General features: G+C 38.5%; 2 protein-coding genes across 4 annotated transcripts in view; one reads left to right on the forward strand and one right to left on the reverse strand.

Moving 5' to 3' along the window:
• LOC135511083 (regulator of G-protein signaling 7) overlaps positions 1-10,619 on the reverse strand; it is a 60,660-nt gene extending 50,041 nt beyond the window's left edge. For both annotated transcript variants that reach the window (XM_064932593.1, XM_064932594.1), the window contains exons 1-2: positions 10,454-10,619; positions 9,353-9,462 (exon numbers count right to left, since the gene is read on the reverse strand). In XM_064932593.1, the coding sequence (XP_064788665.1) occupies positions 9,353-9,424 (72 nt within the window). In that variant the 5' untranslated portion in view covers positions 9,425-9,462; positions 10,454-10,619. The remainder of the gene's footprint in view (positions 1-9,352; positions 9,463-10,453) is intronic.
• Positions 10,620-14,538: 3,919 nt separating this feature from the next.
• On the forward strand, positions 14,539-18,734 carry LOC135511085 (ubiquitin-conjugating enzyme E2 D4-like). 2 transcript variants are annotated; one of them, XM_064932598.1, is made up of 7 exons: positions 14,539-14,695; positions 15,798-15,861; positions 16,039-16,070; positions 16,423-16,500; positions 16,618-16,723; positions 16,940-17,033; positions 17,294-18,734. In XM_064932598.1, the coding sequence occupies exons 1-7, from the start codon at positions 14,672-14,674 to the stop codon at positions 17,337-17,339; spliced, it is 444 nt and encodes a 147-aa protein (XP_064788670.1). In that variant the 5' UTR covers positions 14,539-14,671; the 3' UTR covers positions 17,340-18,734. The 2 variants fall into 2 exon arrangements, with proteins under 2 accessions (XP_064788670.1, XP_064788671.1); XM_064932599.1 differs by lacking the exons at positions 14,539-14,695; positions 15,798-15,861 and adding an exon at positions 15,868-15,936.
• The last annotated feature ends 778 nt before the right edge of the window (positions 18,735-19,512 follow it).

The raw sequence follows: 19,512 nt of genomic DNA on the forward strand, positions 1-19,512 counted from the left end.
CTTCATGATGACGGAAGTGAGTGCTACGGGGCGGTAGTCATTTAACTCAGTTACCTTAGCTTTCTTGGGAACAGGAACGATGGTGGCCCTCTTGAAGCATGTGGAAACAGCAGACTGGGATAGGGATTGATTGAATATGTCCATAAACACACCAGCCAGCTGGTCTGCGCATGCTCTGAGGGCGCGGCTGGGGATGCCGTCTGGGCCTGCAGCCTTGCGAGGGTTAACACGTTTAAATGTTTTACTCACCTCGGCTGCAGTGAAGGAGAGTCCGCATGTTTTGGTTGCAGGCCGTGTCAGTGGCACTGTATTGTCCTCAAAGCGGGCAAAAAAGTTATTTTGTCTGCCTGGGAGCAAGACATCCAGGTCCGTGACGGGCTGGTTTTCTTTTTGTAATCCGTGATTGACTGTAGACCCTGCCACATACCTCTTGTGTCTGAGCCGTTGAATTGAGATTGTACTTTGTCTCTATACTGACGCTTAGCTTGTTTGATTGCCTTGCCGAGGGAATAGCTACACTGTTTGTATTCAGTCATTCACACCGTCAAACAGTCACTCACACCCTCAAACAGTCACTCACACAGCTGAAGCAGATCTTGGGAACCATTTGAGTGAGACAATTTAACAAATATTGAGACGTAAATACACAAAGTTTTAAAACCTGGTAACTAAAGATCCAGAGGTTTCCCCAGCCATTATATAGAGCTATAAAAGCTTACTTAAAATCCTGGCATGGACGGGCTTATAAAAGTGATTAAGTGGGTACTCAAATAATTGACATACAGGTTAAAATAATGGATATGCATGACCAATAATATCAAAGGTGTTTCAAATGTTATGAAAGAGCCCCAACCTTTCATCTGTTGTTCATCCTTTCCAAAGCCATTTTGGTGACAGGCACCCGTTGTATTCAATGAAAGCACTCTGATGTTTCAGATCAATCTAAGCATCTATAAGCATCTAGAGTAGACACATGCACGCACGCCCGCCCGCACGCACGCGTGCGCACACACACACACACACACACACACACACACACACACACACACACACACACACACACACACACACACACACACACACACACACACACACACACACACACACACACACACACACACAAACACACACACACACACACACACACACACACACACACACCTACTGGAGGAGGATGTTGTTCTATCCTCTGTGTGACTATGAGCGCCTCACCGGGGCTGCTTTTGTCCCACATACAGAACGCAGCAGAGCATTATTCATCATAGCACGTGACCAAGCTCAGAGAACCACACTCACAACCGCAATATTGACAGATGCTTTATACTGTATGTGACTGGAAAGAGTACATTACAGGGAGTAGGCAATGATTGGGTTGTGCCTGAAAACACCACGAATTGAAGTATGTGCATCGTAAAGGAGATGCTGCACTGTATCTTCTATTCGTATTTGACAGTTTGCTTTAACCCAGTGAAATGCTGTAACTTAAGTGTCAGCCAGGAGTGTTGTGAATAAATCAGGTAATCACAGCGCATGCTATTAATATGCTTGGAGGAAAAGCGGCACACAGCTCCACAGTAATCAGGTCAACACCTCTACCCCTCTTCCATCCATTTTCATTAGAAGTAAACGACAAGAGCTGAGAGAGGATATGGAGTGTTATTCCCAATAGAGTCCCTGTAAAACCTCCATCCACTATCAGCAGTAAAACTCTCCCTGGCCAGATTACAGAAAGTGTATATTTATTGGATGCCTTAAAATAGTGAGCAGAGACCAATATCTCATGAACATCTTTACAGGAAATTAATTTGATGACCTACAATTGATTTTGAAAAAGGGACTTCAAACAACTTAGAAATCGCATGACTGTGATAACATTGTGCAAGAAATTGATTACCTAATGAATAAAGAAAATTGTTCTGCGAAGGTTCTGTTACAGGCAGCGGTGGAAAAAGTACTAAATTGTAATACTTGAGTAAAAGTAAAGATACCTCAATATAAAATGACTCAAGTAAACGTGAAAGTAACCCAGAAAAATACTACTTGAGTAAAAGTCCAAAAGTACCCGATTTTGAATGTACTTAAGTACAGTGGTGGGAAAGGTATTACATTGTCATACTTGGGTAAAAGTACAAAGTAAAAGTAAATTCTATACATCAAATTCCTTATATTTAGCAAACCAGATGGCACAATTTTCTTTTGTATTACTTTTTTGACAGCTAGGGGCAACTCTAACACTCAGACATAATTCACCTTGTTAGTCAGTATGTGTTACACCTGTGCTGGTTGCCGTCTCATTAGTGGGAAAGTGTTTAACCTGTACTGGCCAAGGTGCTATTTAAGAGTGGCTGGCCCAGTGCTCCAGTTGTCTTGATAGATGTGGAGGGTTAACACCTTTAAAGGCACACACTACTTGATTTATAAAAAACATTGATTTCCCTGATTAGGTTTTGCTCCACCTTTTTGGTTTGCTTATTGTCTTTAGGTTTGGTGCGGGTTTATCTTTTGTTTGCCTCTTAGTGGGCAAATTTAGTGGGTGCTCATGGTGGGTGTATTTTAGGTCCCAGCTGTTGTTGCTATGCAGCTTTCAGTGGACACCCCCATGAGTGTCTTTCAGAACCCCTCCTAAAAACCACCTGTTTTGTTTTGGTTGTTGTCAGTGACTCTTTGTTAGTTCCCCTTTCTGTTTGAGCAACAATTTCTAGTTTCCTTGCTGGGGAACGTAACAGTTCCCAGAACATTGTTCTCATAACACAAACTGTCCAGTCGGGGTGATGATTTTAGAATGTTTGTATAAAACATTTGTCTAATGTTGCAAGAACGGTTCTAGAACACATTTAATCTCTTCTTTATAGGTTCCCAGAATGTTTCATTAGGTTGTGGGAAGAGTCTGGTGGGAACAATGTGGGGACATCACGAAATATATGTTCCATAAACGCCAAAACTGTACAGTTGTGCAGATTATTATAAAATGTTTATTTTAGGGTGCAAAAAACACTCAACTGATGTTACAAGAATGTTCCCAGAACACATTTTGTTTGTTTTTTAAAGGTTCTCAGAATGTTTCATTAGGTTGTGGGAACAGTCTGGTGCTTACATTGTAGGGACTACAGGAGGCTGCTGAGGGAAGGACAGCTCATCATAAAGGCCGGAACGGCAACCACAAGGACACCATGACAAAAGCTGTGGCCTTTTTATTTTATTTTTTTGTCAAATATGGTCAATCAGGACACAGAACAGTTATTAAAATGTTCCCATCCTCTTCATATGCTGTGTACTTGTAACACTGTATTTAATGCTTTTCTTTCTTAATCACATGTGGGGTTTGCAAGTTTAAAACTCACATGTGCAGATTGTCAATGTATGAAGTGTCAACATATGAAGTGTAAAAATTATGGATGTACTTGCATAATTAAATTCTGTTCAAATGTCCTATGAATAAAATGAAAATGCCATGTGTCTCTATATCACCTACAATACAGTCCTCAAATGCAAATTGCCATGAAATCTGGAGAGAAACAAAACAGGGCTGTAATTCCAATCTGATTTCTTATGCTTTAATTTGCATGCTGAGAATGCTGTGGTAACATTAGATCAAACTTAAATCTAACATTTTCTAAATGTTCTTGAAATGTTCTCAAGACCTCCATATCAAGGTAAGCTGTATATTGTGTGAACATCAATGGAATATGAAACCTAAAACAAATATGCTATGATGATCATAAAAAAATACTTATTTCATTCTTACAACTTTAAGGGAATGTATGTGCAACCTAACTTAAACGTTGTGTGAATGTCATCACAAATGAGCATATTTTGTGTTTTGTAATGTACCCACACTGTTCCCACAACCTAATTACATGTTCTGGGAACCTTTAAAGAACTCAGAAAGGCTGCTTTGTCAACATTCTTGTAACGTCAAAAGAATATGAAACAAACATTATCTGAATGTCAGCACAACTGGACAGTTTTTGCGTTTTGGGAACATGTCATGTCCCCACAATGTTACCAAAACCTTTTGAAACATTCTGGGAACGATTAAAGAACAGAGTAAATGTTTTCTGTGAGTGTTTTTGTAACATCAAGCGAATGTTTTTGCACACTAAAAGAAACATTGTAGAACAATCCACACAACTGGACAGTTATGGTGTTTTGGGAACATATCTGTTGTGATGTCTCCACAATCTTCCCATCAGAATGTTCTTATAACCTAGTGAATCATTCTGGGAACCATTAAAGAACAGATTAAATGTGTTATAGGAACGTTCTTGCAACATCAGGCAAATGCTTTACACAAATATACAAACTTTTGGAGAAGGTTCTGTGGTGGTTGTTACAGAGGTTGTGCACAACATTTTAGTGAACGTCAGGAGAACATTCAAAGGATTTCCATCTGAAACATTTTTGATAAATAGATTTGATTAAAAACATTCTCTGAATGAACAAAAATATAAATGCAACATGCAACAATTTCTAAGATTTTACTGAGTTACTGTTCATATAAGGAAATCAGTCATTTTAAATAAATAAATAATAAATTCACAAATAACTTTAAAAAAAAGTAGTCGTGTGGATCAGAAAACCAGTCAGTATCTGGTGTGACCACTATTTGCCTCTTGCAGCGGGACACATCTCCTTCACATAGAGTTAATCAGGCCGTTGATAGTGTCCTGTGGAATGTTGACCCACTCTTCTTCAATGACTGTGCAAAATTGCTGGATATTAGCGGGAACTGGAACACGCTGTCTCACATGTCGCCCCAGAGCAACCCGAACATGATCAATGGGTGACATGTCTGGTGAGTATGCAGGCCAACTAGGACATTTTCACCTTCCAGTGTAATAGCGAACACCCCGCCGGTAGGCGTCTGGTTGCCGTCATTTTCGTGCGATTCTACATGTACAATCGTTTTGCACTCGGATTACAAATTACGGACTTCACTGTGTTCAGAGGTGCTAAGTCAGGGGTTCCAAAAACATTTTTGGCCCGCAACACCATTTTAATATAAATTATTTTTCACAACCCCACCATGTAAAAAAAGTTATGTGATCAACGGCCAATGTTTACTTTTTTTATTTGGGCTTTGACAGTCTATTACAAATAAGTCTGACAGTATTTTTTACAGTATGAAGACAGTATGGTTTGAAGTGACTGAAATTCATCAGAAAGGTAGTGGGAAGTTCAGAAGATTATCAGGCAATAATGTTGTATGACCTTCTGTGTAGAAGTGTCAGGTTGTGTGCTACTGGTAAGAAGTCAGGTGGAGGAGAGCGGAGAGTTGTGATCAGGCGCACACTTTAATTGGCAGAAGTAACAACAGACGGACGCAACTGCGTCAAAAACCTCCAGCCAAAATGGCAAAAGTGCAAAGCGCGACAACAGTCAAAATAATGGAGAAGTTAAACAATTAAACACACTCGGGTTCAACATGGTACCTGGGGAAAAACCAGCCTGGCGCGTAACACGAAACATGTAACAAAACAATTCCACACAAAGACATGGGGGAAACAGAGGGAACATATAAGTAGTGTGATTAGGGAATGTAAGCCAGGTGTGCGTGGAAACAAGACAAAACAAATTGAACAATGACAAGTGGAGCGGCGATGGCTAGTAGACCGGTGATGTCGAACGCCGAACGCCGCCTGAACAAGGAGAGGAGCCGACTTCGGCGGAAGTCGTGACAAGAAGTCTGATTTAGTGCCTGCTCTTGTCCACACGGTTCTAACGGCTTGTTGGCAAACTAGAGGGGAAAAGTATGTTCATACGTGTTCATGAGGATCTTTCAGTGAAGGGGTCATAATATTTAGTAGCTTAAAACACTCAAAAGATAGAGCCACATTTGTAGGAAGAAGAGAGAAACCGCTTTGTTTATTACAACCCTATCTAGCAGCTACTGGAGGTTACTGACGTAACCCTGGTTCTATGAACAAAGCTCAAATTTCTCTTGCTGCCCCATTTTCAAATCAGGTGACCCCTAGTTTGGGAAACCATGTGCTAAGTACTCTCGGCCAACTAACGCTACCAGTGTGTCTGTGCCATTAGGCCGCTTAGAAAAGTCTCTGCATTGACCATCTTGTTCAGAAGTGTAAGTGGGTCATCCAGCAGTTCAGCGGCCACATGCAGTCAAGAAGTGACCGAATGGAAGAGTAGATGAGATCAGGGAAGATCACAGTCATAGAACAGCTGAGAAATAGATCTGGTAATACATTATGAATGATATCTCTGCCATGTGAAAGGAGGTTGCTTAGAAATGTATTTTACATACACTGGTGCTAATTTATTTCCATTACCAGAACAATTTTTTACCCTGACAAAAATTAAAGTTCAAGAGATCAATAGCGGAAGGAAGGAAGCAACATCATATCTGGAAATGAGTTGCCAAAAAGACCACAAATCAATAGGTCTGGGAGTCTTTGTTACTGTTTCTCCAAACCGCTTCCTTTATTTAATCAAATAAGTAACACAATTCCCCTCCCAACCAAATTAGGAATAACAAATCCATTCAAAAATACCCACCCAACCCTCTCACTCTTAGTGTTTGCCCGTTTTCAAATAGTCAAACTTTGAATGCCATTCTCTTCCAGTGGAGTAGGAGGCTGCAGTATAAGGAGGACATTAAGTACTGTACCTTTGTTTTTCACATGTAGCTACAGCATGAAAGGAGAAACTTCCACCAAATCTCTCTAAAAGGACTGTAAATATAGCACAACATCCCACAGCTATGAAAGACAATACATGGAATAGTTTCCCCACATTCTTCTAGCTTTGTAATAGAAAACAAGAGCTGTTGCAGAGGAAATGTGAAAATCCACTGATGGGTGAAGGAAATGAAATGAAGAAGAAACCCCGATAGAGAACAGACCACAAGGGTCTGTGATGGGAAAATGATCACTTTATTGATGGATTTGACAACGTGAGACAGAGCCTTTCCTGCTCTGGTTATGTGGTAACATACAAACAGCTCGCACATGTGATTGAATTCACAGACCCAGAGGTTTGTGACTGTTAGGCTGTCTCTAAGGATCAGCTTCAAGTTGTAATGATACGTGTACCGGAGAGTTGATTGAAATAGTAGGGAACCATGTTTCCTCTGAGTCCTCACACAAAATCTGTCATATGTTTACCTACAGAATTCCTTAGAATTCAATTGAGCCCATCTCTGTCATTTTTATACCTAATTTTGTTTCCAACTGCCTACACACACTCTGAAAGCATCTACCTATGGAGAGTACCTGGTAGTAGAAGTAAATTCTTACAGTTCCCTAAAAACACTGAGATTTCATTTGACCAGGGACAAAGAGCTACAGTACACCATAATATGTTTCACATTGAATTGAGACCTCATTTTTCACATTTAACCTCAGCATTGAATGTACAGAGCAATGTAACTAATCTGACCTCTCTGCTAAAAATATGTGTCAGAGAATAATGTAGAAAAACAAAACCCCAGCTACTGTCTCTTCACTTATGTTCTGCCATTAACCTGGCAAATAATATTAACAGAAAACAGTAAACACAAGTCATTTTTACTGTGCAATTAGTAAGTTGGCTTTTGGTCCATTGCAAATAACATCAACAACATGCATGACAGTCTTTCATGGTTGAGGGTTGACAAGAGATTAACTGCTACTCTTCAAGTTTTTATGAGAAATATTAATGTGATGAGAATTACAAATTGTCTGCATAATCAAATAACATTCAGCTCAGACACCCACACATACCCCACAAGACATGCCACCAGGGGTCATTTCAAAGTCCCTAAGTCCAAAACTAATTAATGGCACTGCACAGTATTATACAGAGCCATGATCCCTTCCATTTCTAATTATTCACGCAAACAACAAAATTTTAAAAACAGGATTAAACAACATCACATGGAACAGCGGGAACTGTGAGGGGACACACACAATCACACACACAAACGCTCTAACACATATTTGTTTTTGTTGTATTGATTGTATATCGTTGTATTGTAAATGTGTGTGACTGTCCTTGTCTATCAGTGCATCAGTGTTTTGTTACTTGTCATGTTTTGTGTTTTTTTGTGGATCGCAAGAAGAGTAGCTGCTACTTCAGCAAAAGCTAATGGGGAGCCAAATAAACAAATAAATACTCTCTTCCATAGAAAACAAAACAAATAAACAAATAAATACTCTATTCCATAGAAAACAAAGCAAATAAACAAATAAATACTCTCTTCCATATAAAACAAAACAAATAAACAAATAAATACTCTATTCCATAGAAAACAAAACAAATAAACAAATACATACTCTCTTCCATATAAAACAAAACAAATAAACAAATAAATACTCTATTCCATAGAAAACAAAACAAATAAACAAATAAATACTCTATTCCATAGAAAACAAAACAAATAAACAAATAAATACTCTATTCCATAGAAAACAAAGCAAATAAACAAATAAATACTCTCTTCCATATAAAACAAAACAAATAAACAAATAAATACTCTATTCCATAGAAAACAAAGCAAATAAACAAATAAATACTCTATTCCATATAAAACAAAGCAAATAAACAAATACATACTCTCTTCCATATAAAACAAAACAAATAAACAAATAAATACTCTCTTCCATATAAAACAAAACAAAATAGCTGAATCCAAATCCCCACAAGCCATATACTCTGCAGCTATGAAAAATGCTAAATCATGCTAAATCACATGCACATGCACATTCACTGAGTAAAATACACAGAAAAAAGTTAATCTCATTGTTCTCCCTACTTTTCATTATATTTTTTCAAGCTATTTTGAAGCTTGAGGTAAGAATATATTAATAAGATATCCCTACAGATCATCAATACATTTATCTTTCTCAGTGGGGAGTTGCACTGATGGACTAGATAGATTTAACTGAATCTAAAGAAATACTGCATTGACAACATACTAGACATTCTAATGCATTTTCCTTCCTTTTGCTCCAAAATGTATAACTCAACTGGTTAAAATGGCTGAATGTCATACATACACAACCAGAGCCTCTGGAACAAACCAGACCATGTAACCTAAGTGTGTTTGCATGTAAGTACAAGTGTCTATATGCATGTTTGCATTTATGTACAGTCATGTGCATCAGTGCACATGGTGACACCCCCGTCATACACTCATTTCGATGCCACATACCTGTAACTAGCTATTGCTACAAAACCAAATCAAGGACATGTATTTCAGTAGAGTCAAAGCCTTCTAGTTGTACATGTGTGTCCTTTAGCATTGGGTTTGTATCAGCCTGTATCAGTCTGATCGCTACTGAAGTGCAGCACAAAAAAAGTGCACTGAGGTTGAATGGGTTTTCACCCAGTTTGAACACTGTTCTGCACACCTTACCTTTCTGTATACAATCATGTTGGGTGATTCATCGGCTACTCCATTGCTCCCCACACTGTTGGTCTGTGCCATGATCCAGTAGGGTGAACAGCCTCAGTAATGCTCAGGTGCTGAAGCAGAGAGATAGGACAGTGGAGAACATTATGGCATGGAAACATTAAAGAGGAATCCTACAGGAACAAAATGTCCCTTACCTTTAAGCTACATACAAAATAGAAGAATCCTTTGAGTGCATATAAATTACCTATTAGATGTAAGTGAGTCTATTTCCAATCATAGGCTAACATGGTAGAAATGTTAATATCATCAACTAATTAATGTATTAACTAAATGTTTTGGCTGGTTAAGTTCAATACAAATAGCAGTAATTACAGTGATGTGATCATCATTATTATAATCATCACCATCATTCTCCTCCTCCTACTCCTCATCATTTCATATTTTACCATTATATACATTCCTTCACTATTCAACCCGATTAACTTATGCACAATATCGAGATTTAATAAAAGCTTACACAAAGGCCTTATTGATTTCTGCCTTGCTATCGTGCTTATTGACATTGGAGAATTCAATAGCTCCTGAGATGCGAAAAGGCAGCACGTTGGCAAGAAAACGTGCAGGCAAGCTCTAAATCAAACACAGTGGATGTAGGGGACTTAACGAAATAGGCTCGGGTTGTTTCTCAAAGGGAAAGTAAAGAACAATGTGTAAAATAAATTTAATTTAGTGCCATTGAAATACAAAACGTGAATACAAAGTATACAAAATACCCTTTCATTACAAACGGTGAGAAATGATCGAGGGCAATTTTGTGTGCATCCGAGGTTCCGTATCTAATCTTCGCCCAAAACGACACCCACCGTATCCTTTCAAGGATTATTCCAAAATACATAGCATATGTAAATATCATAGTCTTCCCTTAGCTCCCATCATCACATAGCTAATAGTCAATGAAGTGTTTCCATCAAGCCAAGACTCCTATAATTTCAGCACCATGGACAGCTACAGCAAAAAGCCCCGCTCCCTTGATCACTTGTCTCGATCTATCGTGAATAAAAGGAAAATATGTAAATAAGCAATCGTTCTTTGATGATTTACCTGAAAAAACGCACAGCCTGCGAATATCCTGTTTCTTTGCAGAACTGGTGTGCAGTGCGTGTGATAGGTTAGGCTATGTCAACTGGCAGACATAGGAATTCGAAGATAATTCATTGGCAATTGTTAGAGACAGGCATTCGATGCAGACTTGGTTGTTACCGCTTCCCTCTTCTCCAAAATGATGCTGAAAGCACGGGCGCGCGGCACCCACAGAATAACGTGAACGTGCATCGATCCATGACCAATCACGTGCAAGGAATCCAAACCCCTATCTGGCACATTTACAGGGGACCGTTAGATTGAAATAGCACTGTGTTGTTGTTATAAAACAGTAATGGTGGTCACACATTTCTTTAAACACATTTTGGTGAGCTGAGCAGAGAAACAGGCATACTACTGAGGATGATAATGATGATAATGATGATGATGAATTGGGAATACACATTTAGTCAATTACATGTAATGGTGTAATGAGTACCCACCAAAACCTATAAATAAATGTATCTGTGTAATCTTTATGTATTGCTTATATTTCTGTTACACACTGTGACATTTTGCATATTCAATAGTCATTATAATTTGTCTTTTTAGCCTACCTTGCTAGAATGTTAATCATATTGACATAGCCCAGAGATATCTGATTAGCATTTAGGCCATTAATTGGATGGCCAATGTCATAAAGCTAATAATGATATTCTCATCTGTAGCCTACAAAACATCGTCCTTCACTTCATTATGCATGCACAGTATGCATATCTTTTAGGTTTAGGTGACACTGTGTCCAAACTCTTGTTTGTCTTCAAGTCATGTTTGCTGCTGTGGTAATAAAATAATGCATTATACTCAGTCTTGAATATCCAGAAATGATTAACAACCTCATTTGATGCAGCATCGTTGGCTGGGTGGCACACCACTGTCAGAGCGCAAAGGATTTACAAAGAAATGAGCTTCAAGATTCATGTGTCACACTCATCCCAACCCAAATCCGGTTCTTCCATCTCACTTTCATATTTCTCCTCAAGCTCACCTTACATCGAATCAGTTTTAATATTTGAACACATTTCTTAAAAGGCTGAACATTTATGCTCATCATTTATTTTGAAAAAACAGAAGTATCTGATACGCTGAATACTCTCAATCCATATGATACATTCGTTGGCGTGTATAAATCCACTACTACTTTTCAATAGAAATGTTTATGGTACATGTCCTCTCAGGATAGCAAGTTACTATAAATGTTCATTTTAATACATGCAGTTAACACAGAATACCTAGACCTGGCAATATACCACCAACAGTTTGTCTACAATCATATCAAGGGGCTTCTCCTTTCATCAAGCAGAATAGTTTTCTATAACCCTTTCTCCCTCTCCCATAATTCCATATCTATTTGAGGTGCCTGTACTCAGTTCCAGTGGGCTCCTGTCCAAGTCAAGCACTGCCTCTATGCAGTATTGACTGGATGTCACCGGGGATCTCCCTATATTGAACGCCTTATCAGTAGAATTCACTAGAAAGTCAGGCCGGGTCAACCAAGGGCCCCTTAGGTCCCTTCTAAGAACTGGAGCCCATCCTGTGAGAAAACCCTGCAAGTATAATATGTGTCATATGCCCTGCCTTCTTCTTCCCCACGTGTCAATGTAACAGACATCACGCTGCTTGCTTAGCAAGTACCACATCCTCCTGACGAGGCTCACACCGTGGCTCGAACCCAGGACCTCTGCCTTGCTAGCACATGTGAACGCCCTCAAAAAGCGTTTTACCAGTCGGCGACATCAAAAACTTAGCTATTTGGTAGCACTTCAGAATGAGGAGTGAGTTTCACACATCCACATGTGCTACACCAAGACTTAGGTTCGGTAGGTTACTTTATAAATGTAACAAGTTACAGTTCCTGACCAAAATTGTAATCCGTAAAGTAACATTTGGATTACCCAAACTCAGTAACATTATCTGATTACTTTCAGTTAGTTTTGGATTACCTTCCCTTTATTAATATTGATGTACCCGTGCTTCAATCTATGTAACATTATAACATTTGCCAGTCTGAGATAGAGATTTCAGTTTTTTTGCATGGGCTGCATCTCAATCCAGCGCATCCACCTATGCGGCCTTCCCTATCTGCAGTGGAAAGTTGCTGAGCGACAACACTGTTTGTCAGACCAGGAGACACCTGAAAATCGGTCTTCTCAGGAAAACGTCCGTAACTAACATGGCACTCTATAGAAAGATGAGACTCTCACGAACACGATGGTCTTCTCTATTTTGATTCTTGACTTCCATAAGCTCCACGGGACTCGTCTGAAGTCCGTTTGAGCTACAAACTAATATGTGTCACGGGACTTGTCTGAAGGTACTGGTTTAAAAACATTATGGACGTATGGAGGTAGTTTTGTGCCAACAAAAAAAGGGTTAAATATGTGTAAAAAATATATACATATACAGTATATACCTATAATATATATATATATATTTCCTGAGCTTTCTTATATTTCCTAGATATAGGACAAACACTTCAAAACCTCTTATGAGTTATACTTTTTTTGTATTTTTTTGCAATTTATAATTGTGTTATTAAGTGCATTTCTGTGGGCTATAGTAGTAAAGGACAAGTTCAATAATTTATCAAATAATTTTCTTATATGTATTTTTTCTATACCTAAAGGGGTCTTAAAATTACAAATAAAATAGTTAAATGATCCATAGTATGACCATCTTAAACAATTCCATATGTCAGTTTAGACGCCTCCCACCCCTTATGCACTTATGTCCTTTTATTTAAGATGTCTATGTTTTTTAGAGGATGATCCACAGTTCAGTAGTCACGCAGTCAAGAACATTAGAGCCATCTGGTGGTTCAAGACAGAACACTGCCCAAACTAGTGCAACGATATCAGAATTACTGCTAGACAACATCCAGACATAGTTTTAGAATACTAAACATGCCTTATTTGATTGATGCTTACAAATGCAGAGATCTAATGTAGTAGGCTAGCTCTGTTAGGAAAAATCTATGAGAGTATCATTGTATCTAGTTGTGTGGAAAAGCATCACCCCAGTAGGTTGATGGTGCATAAATAAACATGATTGGCTATTTGGTATTCAATATTAGCATTGTTCACATCATGTCCAAATCATCCGAAAGTATTTCAAATTGATTGTGAAGCAAAAGTCAACAAAGTCACTTGTAGATGATTTGAACAAAACGTTTGGAAACAGTCCCAGCGAAACTAAACTAAAGCATAGATTGCTGTCATACCACAGAACAATGAGACAGATATTTCACTGAATGTATAAATGTGAAGCGTCCGCTTGGCTTTTTAACTCACTACAAAATATGGTAGTGAGAGGAAGACCAGTGGCAGACAGTGGGAGAAGATGGAACAAAATGGATTTTGGCCGACATTCTGCAAATTTTCTCATTGATGAAACCTTTGATCTCAAAACAGTTTTCTGCTACCAAAACTATAATCTGTTACGAACAGTGGATTAAGTTTTGTAGACTTTACACTTTGTTTGAATTTCCAATTGAGTTGTTTAAAAGGCATGGAAAGGCAAATTGAGTTATTGCACAAGCACACATTACACAGTAGGCTAATTTATTCTCATTTGAAATGACAGGCTGTGGTCTATCTTGGTTTAGTTATAAAAATATTTGGTCATGCCTTGTCCATAGACTGGTTACAGGGTAAGGAAACCAATGTCATTTTGGTAGCTATCCCTTTAATTTATGTTACGTGCATCTGTCCACGAGAGACTAGCAATGTGCCACAGATAAAGAATTTATTATCGTAATCTTTGAGTGTACTGTCACTTTAACAGGCCGATGTTCAACGTAAAAACTCAAATCCCCAGAATGCACAGTAGTTTGAGTCCTCGTCAAAAGGGTCATGGTTAGAAGGGATACAGATTTTATCAAATTAACGTCAAAAGTAAACATTTGGGGGATTTTAGCTAACCAATTTCGTAACCTTGATGTAATTATCATAACCGCATACGTTAATTTCCCAAACCTGCTGCGTAACATGGTCTCCTAACCTGTTACGAAAAGTCAAATCTGACAAAAGCCGTATCCTCTCTAGTCAAAACCAACAAAAAGCGGAAACAAAAGAAATCGCAAATTTCTAGAAACAAATTTTGGTGAGCTGGGCAGAGATACAGGCATACAACTGACAGCGTTCACTGTTAACACCATACACCTAACTCAGGAGGGCTGACATGGCTTTGAAAAGAATACAGAAGGTGAGTGTGTCCATTAATTGTATAACGTCGTCATGTTCATAAACGGTTGGTCAATGTCCTGTCACAAAATTCCACGATAGCATACTATAGCTAGCTGACTCATTTTAGCTTTGGACGTTAGCTTTGTCACAAAATTCCACGATAGCATACTATAGCTAGCTCATTTTAGCTTTGGACGTTAGCTGCGTAGCTATGTAACGTTCGCTAGCTACCTATCTAGCTAAAACATTGGCTACTTTGTCAACAATGGTTTAACTTGTCCGTTATTCCGAACCAACGAAATACAACATTTTCATCGCAGCAATAATGACAATAAAACGTTAGCTAACTGTTAATGTTTTACCTTGTCAGGCTGGCAAATCAAAGCTTGCTAATATTAGTAACGTTAATTTTACCTGTTGGCTATTGGCCTACCAGCATAATCATCAGTCAATCAATAACGTTAGCTAACTAAGTTAACTAGTTATCGGTGTAACGTTAGCTAGGTAAGTGAATGGTATCAACGCCATAACTAGCTAGTTACAGTAGCTAGTTAGATACTCGTAAATTAGCTAACCAACTGGTCTGTTGGCTACTCGAACTTGTAAGCTAGTTATGTTAATATTCTGGTTATTCCTGTCTGTCAATGAATAAAAACGCTTCTGGAATCCTCATCACCACGAGTGGGCTATTGTATCTTTACTTGTTTTACTTTCAGTGCATATTTCAACAGAAAATTAACGTTAATGCGCCTTTATATAATTCATGAAATTCAGCAGTAGCTAAATTATGGATATATGGGGGTCAATTCCTAGTTATATATGTAGCTAGCTACATACCTTGTTGTTTACTTATTTAACCAGGAAAAAAACATTGAGACACGGCGTCTCTTTTGCAAGGGAGATCTGGACAAGAAAGCAGCAGCTGTCAATAAACATTACACCATGTAAAACATACAGCACAACATGTCACCTAGCTAGCTACTTGAATTCGTATAAAGCCATATAGACCACAAGACTGACTTGTCAAAGCAGCTAACAATGTTGGGTAGACAATGCACTATATGTATGGCAGTTTCCCCCTGTGCATAATTCATTGTGCTACATTTAATTTTATTTTACAGGAGCTACATGACTTGCAAAGGGACCCTCCTGCTCAATGCTCAGCTGGACCAGTTGGAGAGGACTGTATGTTTCACTACAGCCTTTGTGGCCAAGTTAATTAATGCAGAAATACAATTTGATGCATATGGAAATTAAGGGGTATTGACCTCAGTCGATTAATTCCTTTTGGTGCCATTTTGTATTTTATTATTGTCAATAATTATATGATTTGATGTGATCTAATGTCTCTATCTTTTACAGTGTTTCATTGGCAAGCCACAATCATGGGACCTGTAAGCCCTTTTCTAAATTCTCATTGTTGTCTATTAAAGATTTAGAAACAGTGTGTCAATATTGTGTTGATTTCTGATGGAAGCTATTTATTCTGCTTTGGTCCCATTGTTATAAGCTCAACCTTCTTGCACCAAAGGAACACGTGTTAGTCTGCTTGTCTTACTATATAGCCTACTATAACAGAGTTGCTTGGATGTGTCCCCTCCAGTAAATCCCATCACACTTCTGTTACTGTAAACAATGACAAGTAAAGGGAGGCTGTCTGTGGGCTTTAACATTCTATGGAGTATTGGGTGTCACTTTACGGTTCACAGCACTGTTTTAACAAGGAACCTTTCACCCCTCTTTTAGACTGACAGCCCATATCAGGGAGGAGTGTTCTTCCTCACCATCCACTTCCCAACAGACTATCCCTTCAAACCACCAAAGGTTTGAAACACCTCTTCATGTCCTGTTACACAATATTCCCCTAGGTGTCGAGTACCCTAAACCACATGCAGTATGTATGCCTGACTTTCTTTTTCTCCATGTATTTTCTTTCCATAGGTAGCCTTCACAACGAAAATCTATCACCCAAACATAAACAGTAATGGTAGCATCTGTCTGGATATCCTGAGGTCACAGTGGTCCCCAGCACTTACAGTTTCAAAAGGTAAGACAAACTGGCTTACATGTGTGGTTTGTAAACCAACTTGTTTTTCTGTGTATCTTTTGTACCCTCATGAAAGTTAGTTGAAAAATGCATCTCAAAAGTTTGTCTAATTTGTTCTCCAACTGTTAAGCTTGACAATATTGATCATGACTATTATTGCTGGTGTAATTGAGAAATAAACTCATCCTGGTTATCCCTGCCTTTTTGTTCTTCCAGTTTTATTGTCCATATGCTCTTTGCTATGTGACCCAAACCCAGATGACCCCCTAGTCCCAGACATAGCACACATCTACAAGCAGGACAAAGAAAAGTACGTTTACACGCTCTCTCACATGCACACCATTCTTCTTTTAGCAGGAAAAATATATGAACATGACATTCCTTTCATGTGTACAGCATGTAGTCAATTATAGAATAAACATCTCTTCTGAAAGTGCATACTCCAAGATACTGTATCTACTGTATAATGATATGGCTGCTTAAAACAGACTGGCTGAATGTAAGATTTGGCTGTAAATGGCTCAATAAGTCTTTGTTAAACCTGGTTTACATTTTATTTTGTTTTTACAGGTACAACAGATTAGCAAGAGATTGGACTCAAAAGTATGCAATGTAAAGGACTGAAGTTTGAGACAACGGAAGAGGTTTAAGCAAATTAACTTCATGGACACTTCTGAAAACAGTACTGTTGCCACCCCTCATCCACACTGGTTCAAGAAGAAGTGTTGTATATGGGAAGCACTTTCTATCCCCAAATTAACTGCTTTTATGCTATGAAGTCATTATTTTCCTTTTGTTTGATGTTCCCAATGTTATATAACTTATTATTGAGTTATTTCTGAGATGACCCATACAAAAAACAGACCAATTATGACTCCACCACCTCCATCTTATAGTTTTTTTCTCCTTTTAGAGATTTTTATTGTGTAGTATAAAGCTATACTGAATCTATTTTTATTATTTTGCATTAAAAGTTAAACAAAACGATCCTGTCTTTATTGTTATTCTAGGGAGACCTATTTTTGATTAGGGCAGTAGAATTCAGAAATTCTTCCCATATCATTTTGTATTTCACCACTAGATGACAGCATTTACCTCTTCTCACCTACGACACAGGAGCACGGCTCAGTTGAATGCAAATTCGAATTAGGGCTATAATCTGGCAGGTTACGCAAATGGATTACACAGTTACCTTGTTTTTCCCAAATCTATAACTCCACAGTTAATAGCATTTTTATATTTTTTTATATAAATTTCAGCTACTATCAGGTTTAATTATGACAGTGCGTTCTGACTTTTCAGATGGGATGTCTAGATGGAATAGGGCTTTTGTCAAATTGACATCAAAAGCAGATTTTTTTTTGGGGGGGGGGGTTGGTATTTTGGCTAAATGTAATCCTTTTCCTTACCAAAGTAATTCTCCACACCTACGTGAAGTAACTTTCTACATTAATTATCCTACTAAAATTCAATTTTGACCAAAGCTGTATCCATCTCGACAACCACTCTAGTCCTACGTAAGGATGAAAGTTGACCCTATGAACTTCAACATCTGAATTAAAGCCTAATGATAAGAGATGCATAATATTTGTTCAGTCTCCTTGTATGTATGCTGTGGAATAGCGCTGTAGGCTTACATATAAATGAGATGAAGCATATTGACTAAATGTTTCAATTTCACAGAGGCAACTCAACTGTCTAAACTGAAATTCTCCATTTTATCTCAGTGTATCAACTCTTACAGAAGTGGTTCTTGTGGGGTGGTGTTGGGCCATTGTGTAGTTTTGTTGTTACTATATTGTTTCTTCAGGATGTGAATTGCTTCCTCAATGTTTCTTAGAACTCAAATGCTTCCTCTGGCCATTCTCTTACAGTACGGTTAATTTACTGTATCTCATCGGTGCCATAGAGTGACATGGAATTGAGTCATAAATAAAATACGCATAGTAATGAACTTAAGTAAATGTATTAAACCTAGTCAAATTAATAAAATAAACCTACCTACAGTGCATTTGGAAAGTATTCAGACACCTTGACTTTTTACACATTTTGTTACATTACAGCCTAATTCTAAAATTGATTAAATGTATTTTCTTCAAACTACACCCAATACCCCATAATGACAAATTGAATACAGGCTTATAGAAATGTTTACAAATGTATTAAAAATAAAAGACCGATACCTTATTTACATAAGTATTCAGACCCTTTGCTATGAGACTTGAAATTGATCTCGGGATAATCCTGTTTCCATTGATCATCCTTGAGATGTTTCTACAACGTGATTGGAGTCCACCTGTGGTAAATTCAACTGATTGGACATGATTTGGAACGGCACGCACCTGTCTATATAAGGTTCCACAGTTGACAGTGCATGTCAGAGCAAAAACCAAGCCAGGAAGGAATTGTCTGTAGAGCGCCGAGACAGGATTGTGCCGAGGCACATCAATGGGGAAGGGTACCAAAAAATGTAAGGTTCCCAAGAACACGGTGGCTTCCATCATTCTTAAATGGAAGAAGGTTGGAACCACCAAAACTCTCCCTAGAGCTGGCTGCCTGGCCAAAATGAGCAATCGGGAGAAGGGCCTTGGTCAGGGAGGTGACCAAGAACCCAATGGTCACTCTGACAGAGCTCCAGAGTTCCTCTGTGGAGACTGGGAGAACCTTCCAGAAGGACAACCATCTCTGCAGCACCCCACCAATCAGGCCTTTAAGGGAGAGTGGCCAGACCCGAAGGCACTCCTCTGTATAAGGCACATGACAGCCCACTTGGAATTTGCCAAAAGGCA

The sequence above is a fragment of the Oncorhynchus masou genome, chromosome 23 (genome assembly GCF_036934945.1).
Source record: "Oncorhynchus masou masou isolate Uvic2021 chromosome 23, UVic_Omas_1.1, whole genome shotgun sequence".
NCBI lineage: Eukaryota > Metazoa > Chordata > Actinopteri > Salmoniformes > Salmonidae > Oncorhynchus > Oncorhynchus masou.

What these genes read in the sequence shown, in the direction of transcription:
- LOC135511085 (XM_064932598.1), top strand. Translation starts at nt 14,672, where the DNA reads ATGGCTTTGAAAAGAATACAGAAG. An exon ending in ATCCCTTCAAACCACCAAAG is followed by an intron (nt 16,501 to 16,617) that starts GTTTGAAACACC and finishes TTCTTTCCATAG; the next exon opens with GTAGCCTTCACAACGAAAAT. An exon ending in AGCACTTACAGTTTCAAAAG is followed by an intron (nt 16,724 to 16,939) that starts GTAAGACAAACT and finishes TTGTTCTTCCAG; the next exon opens with TTTTATTGTCCATATGCTCT.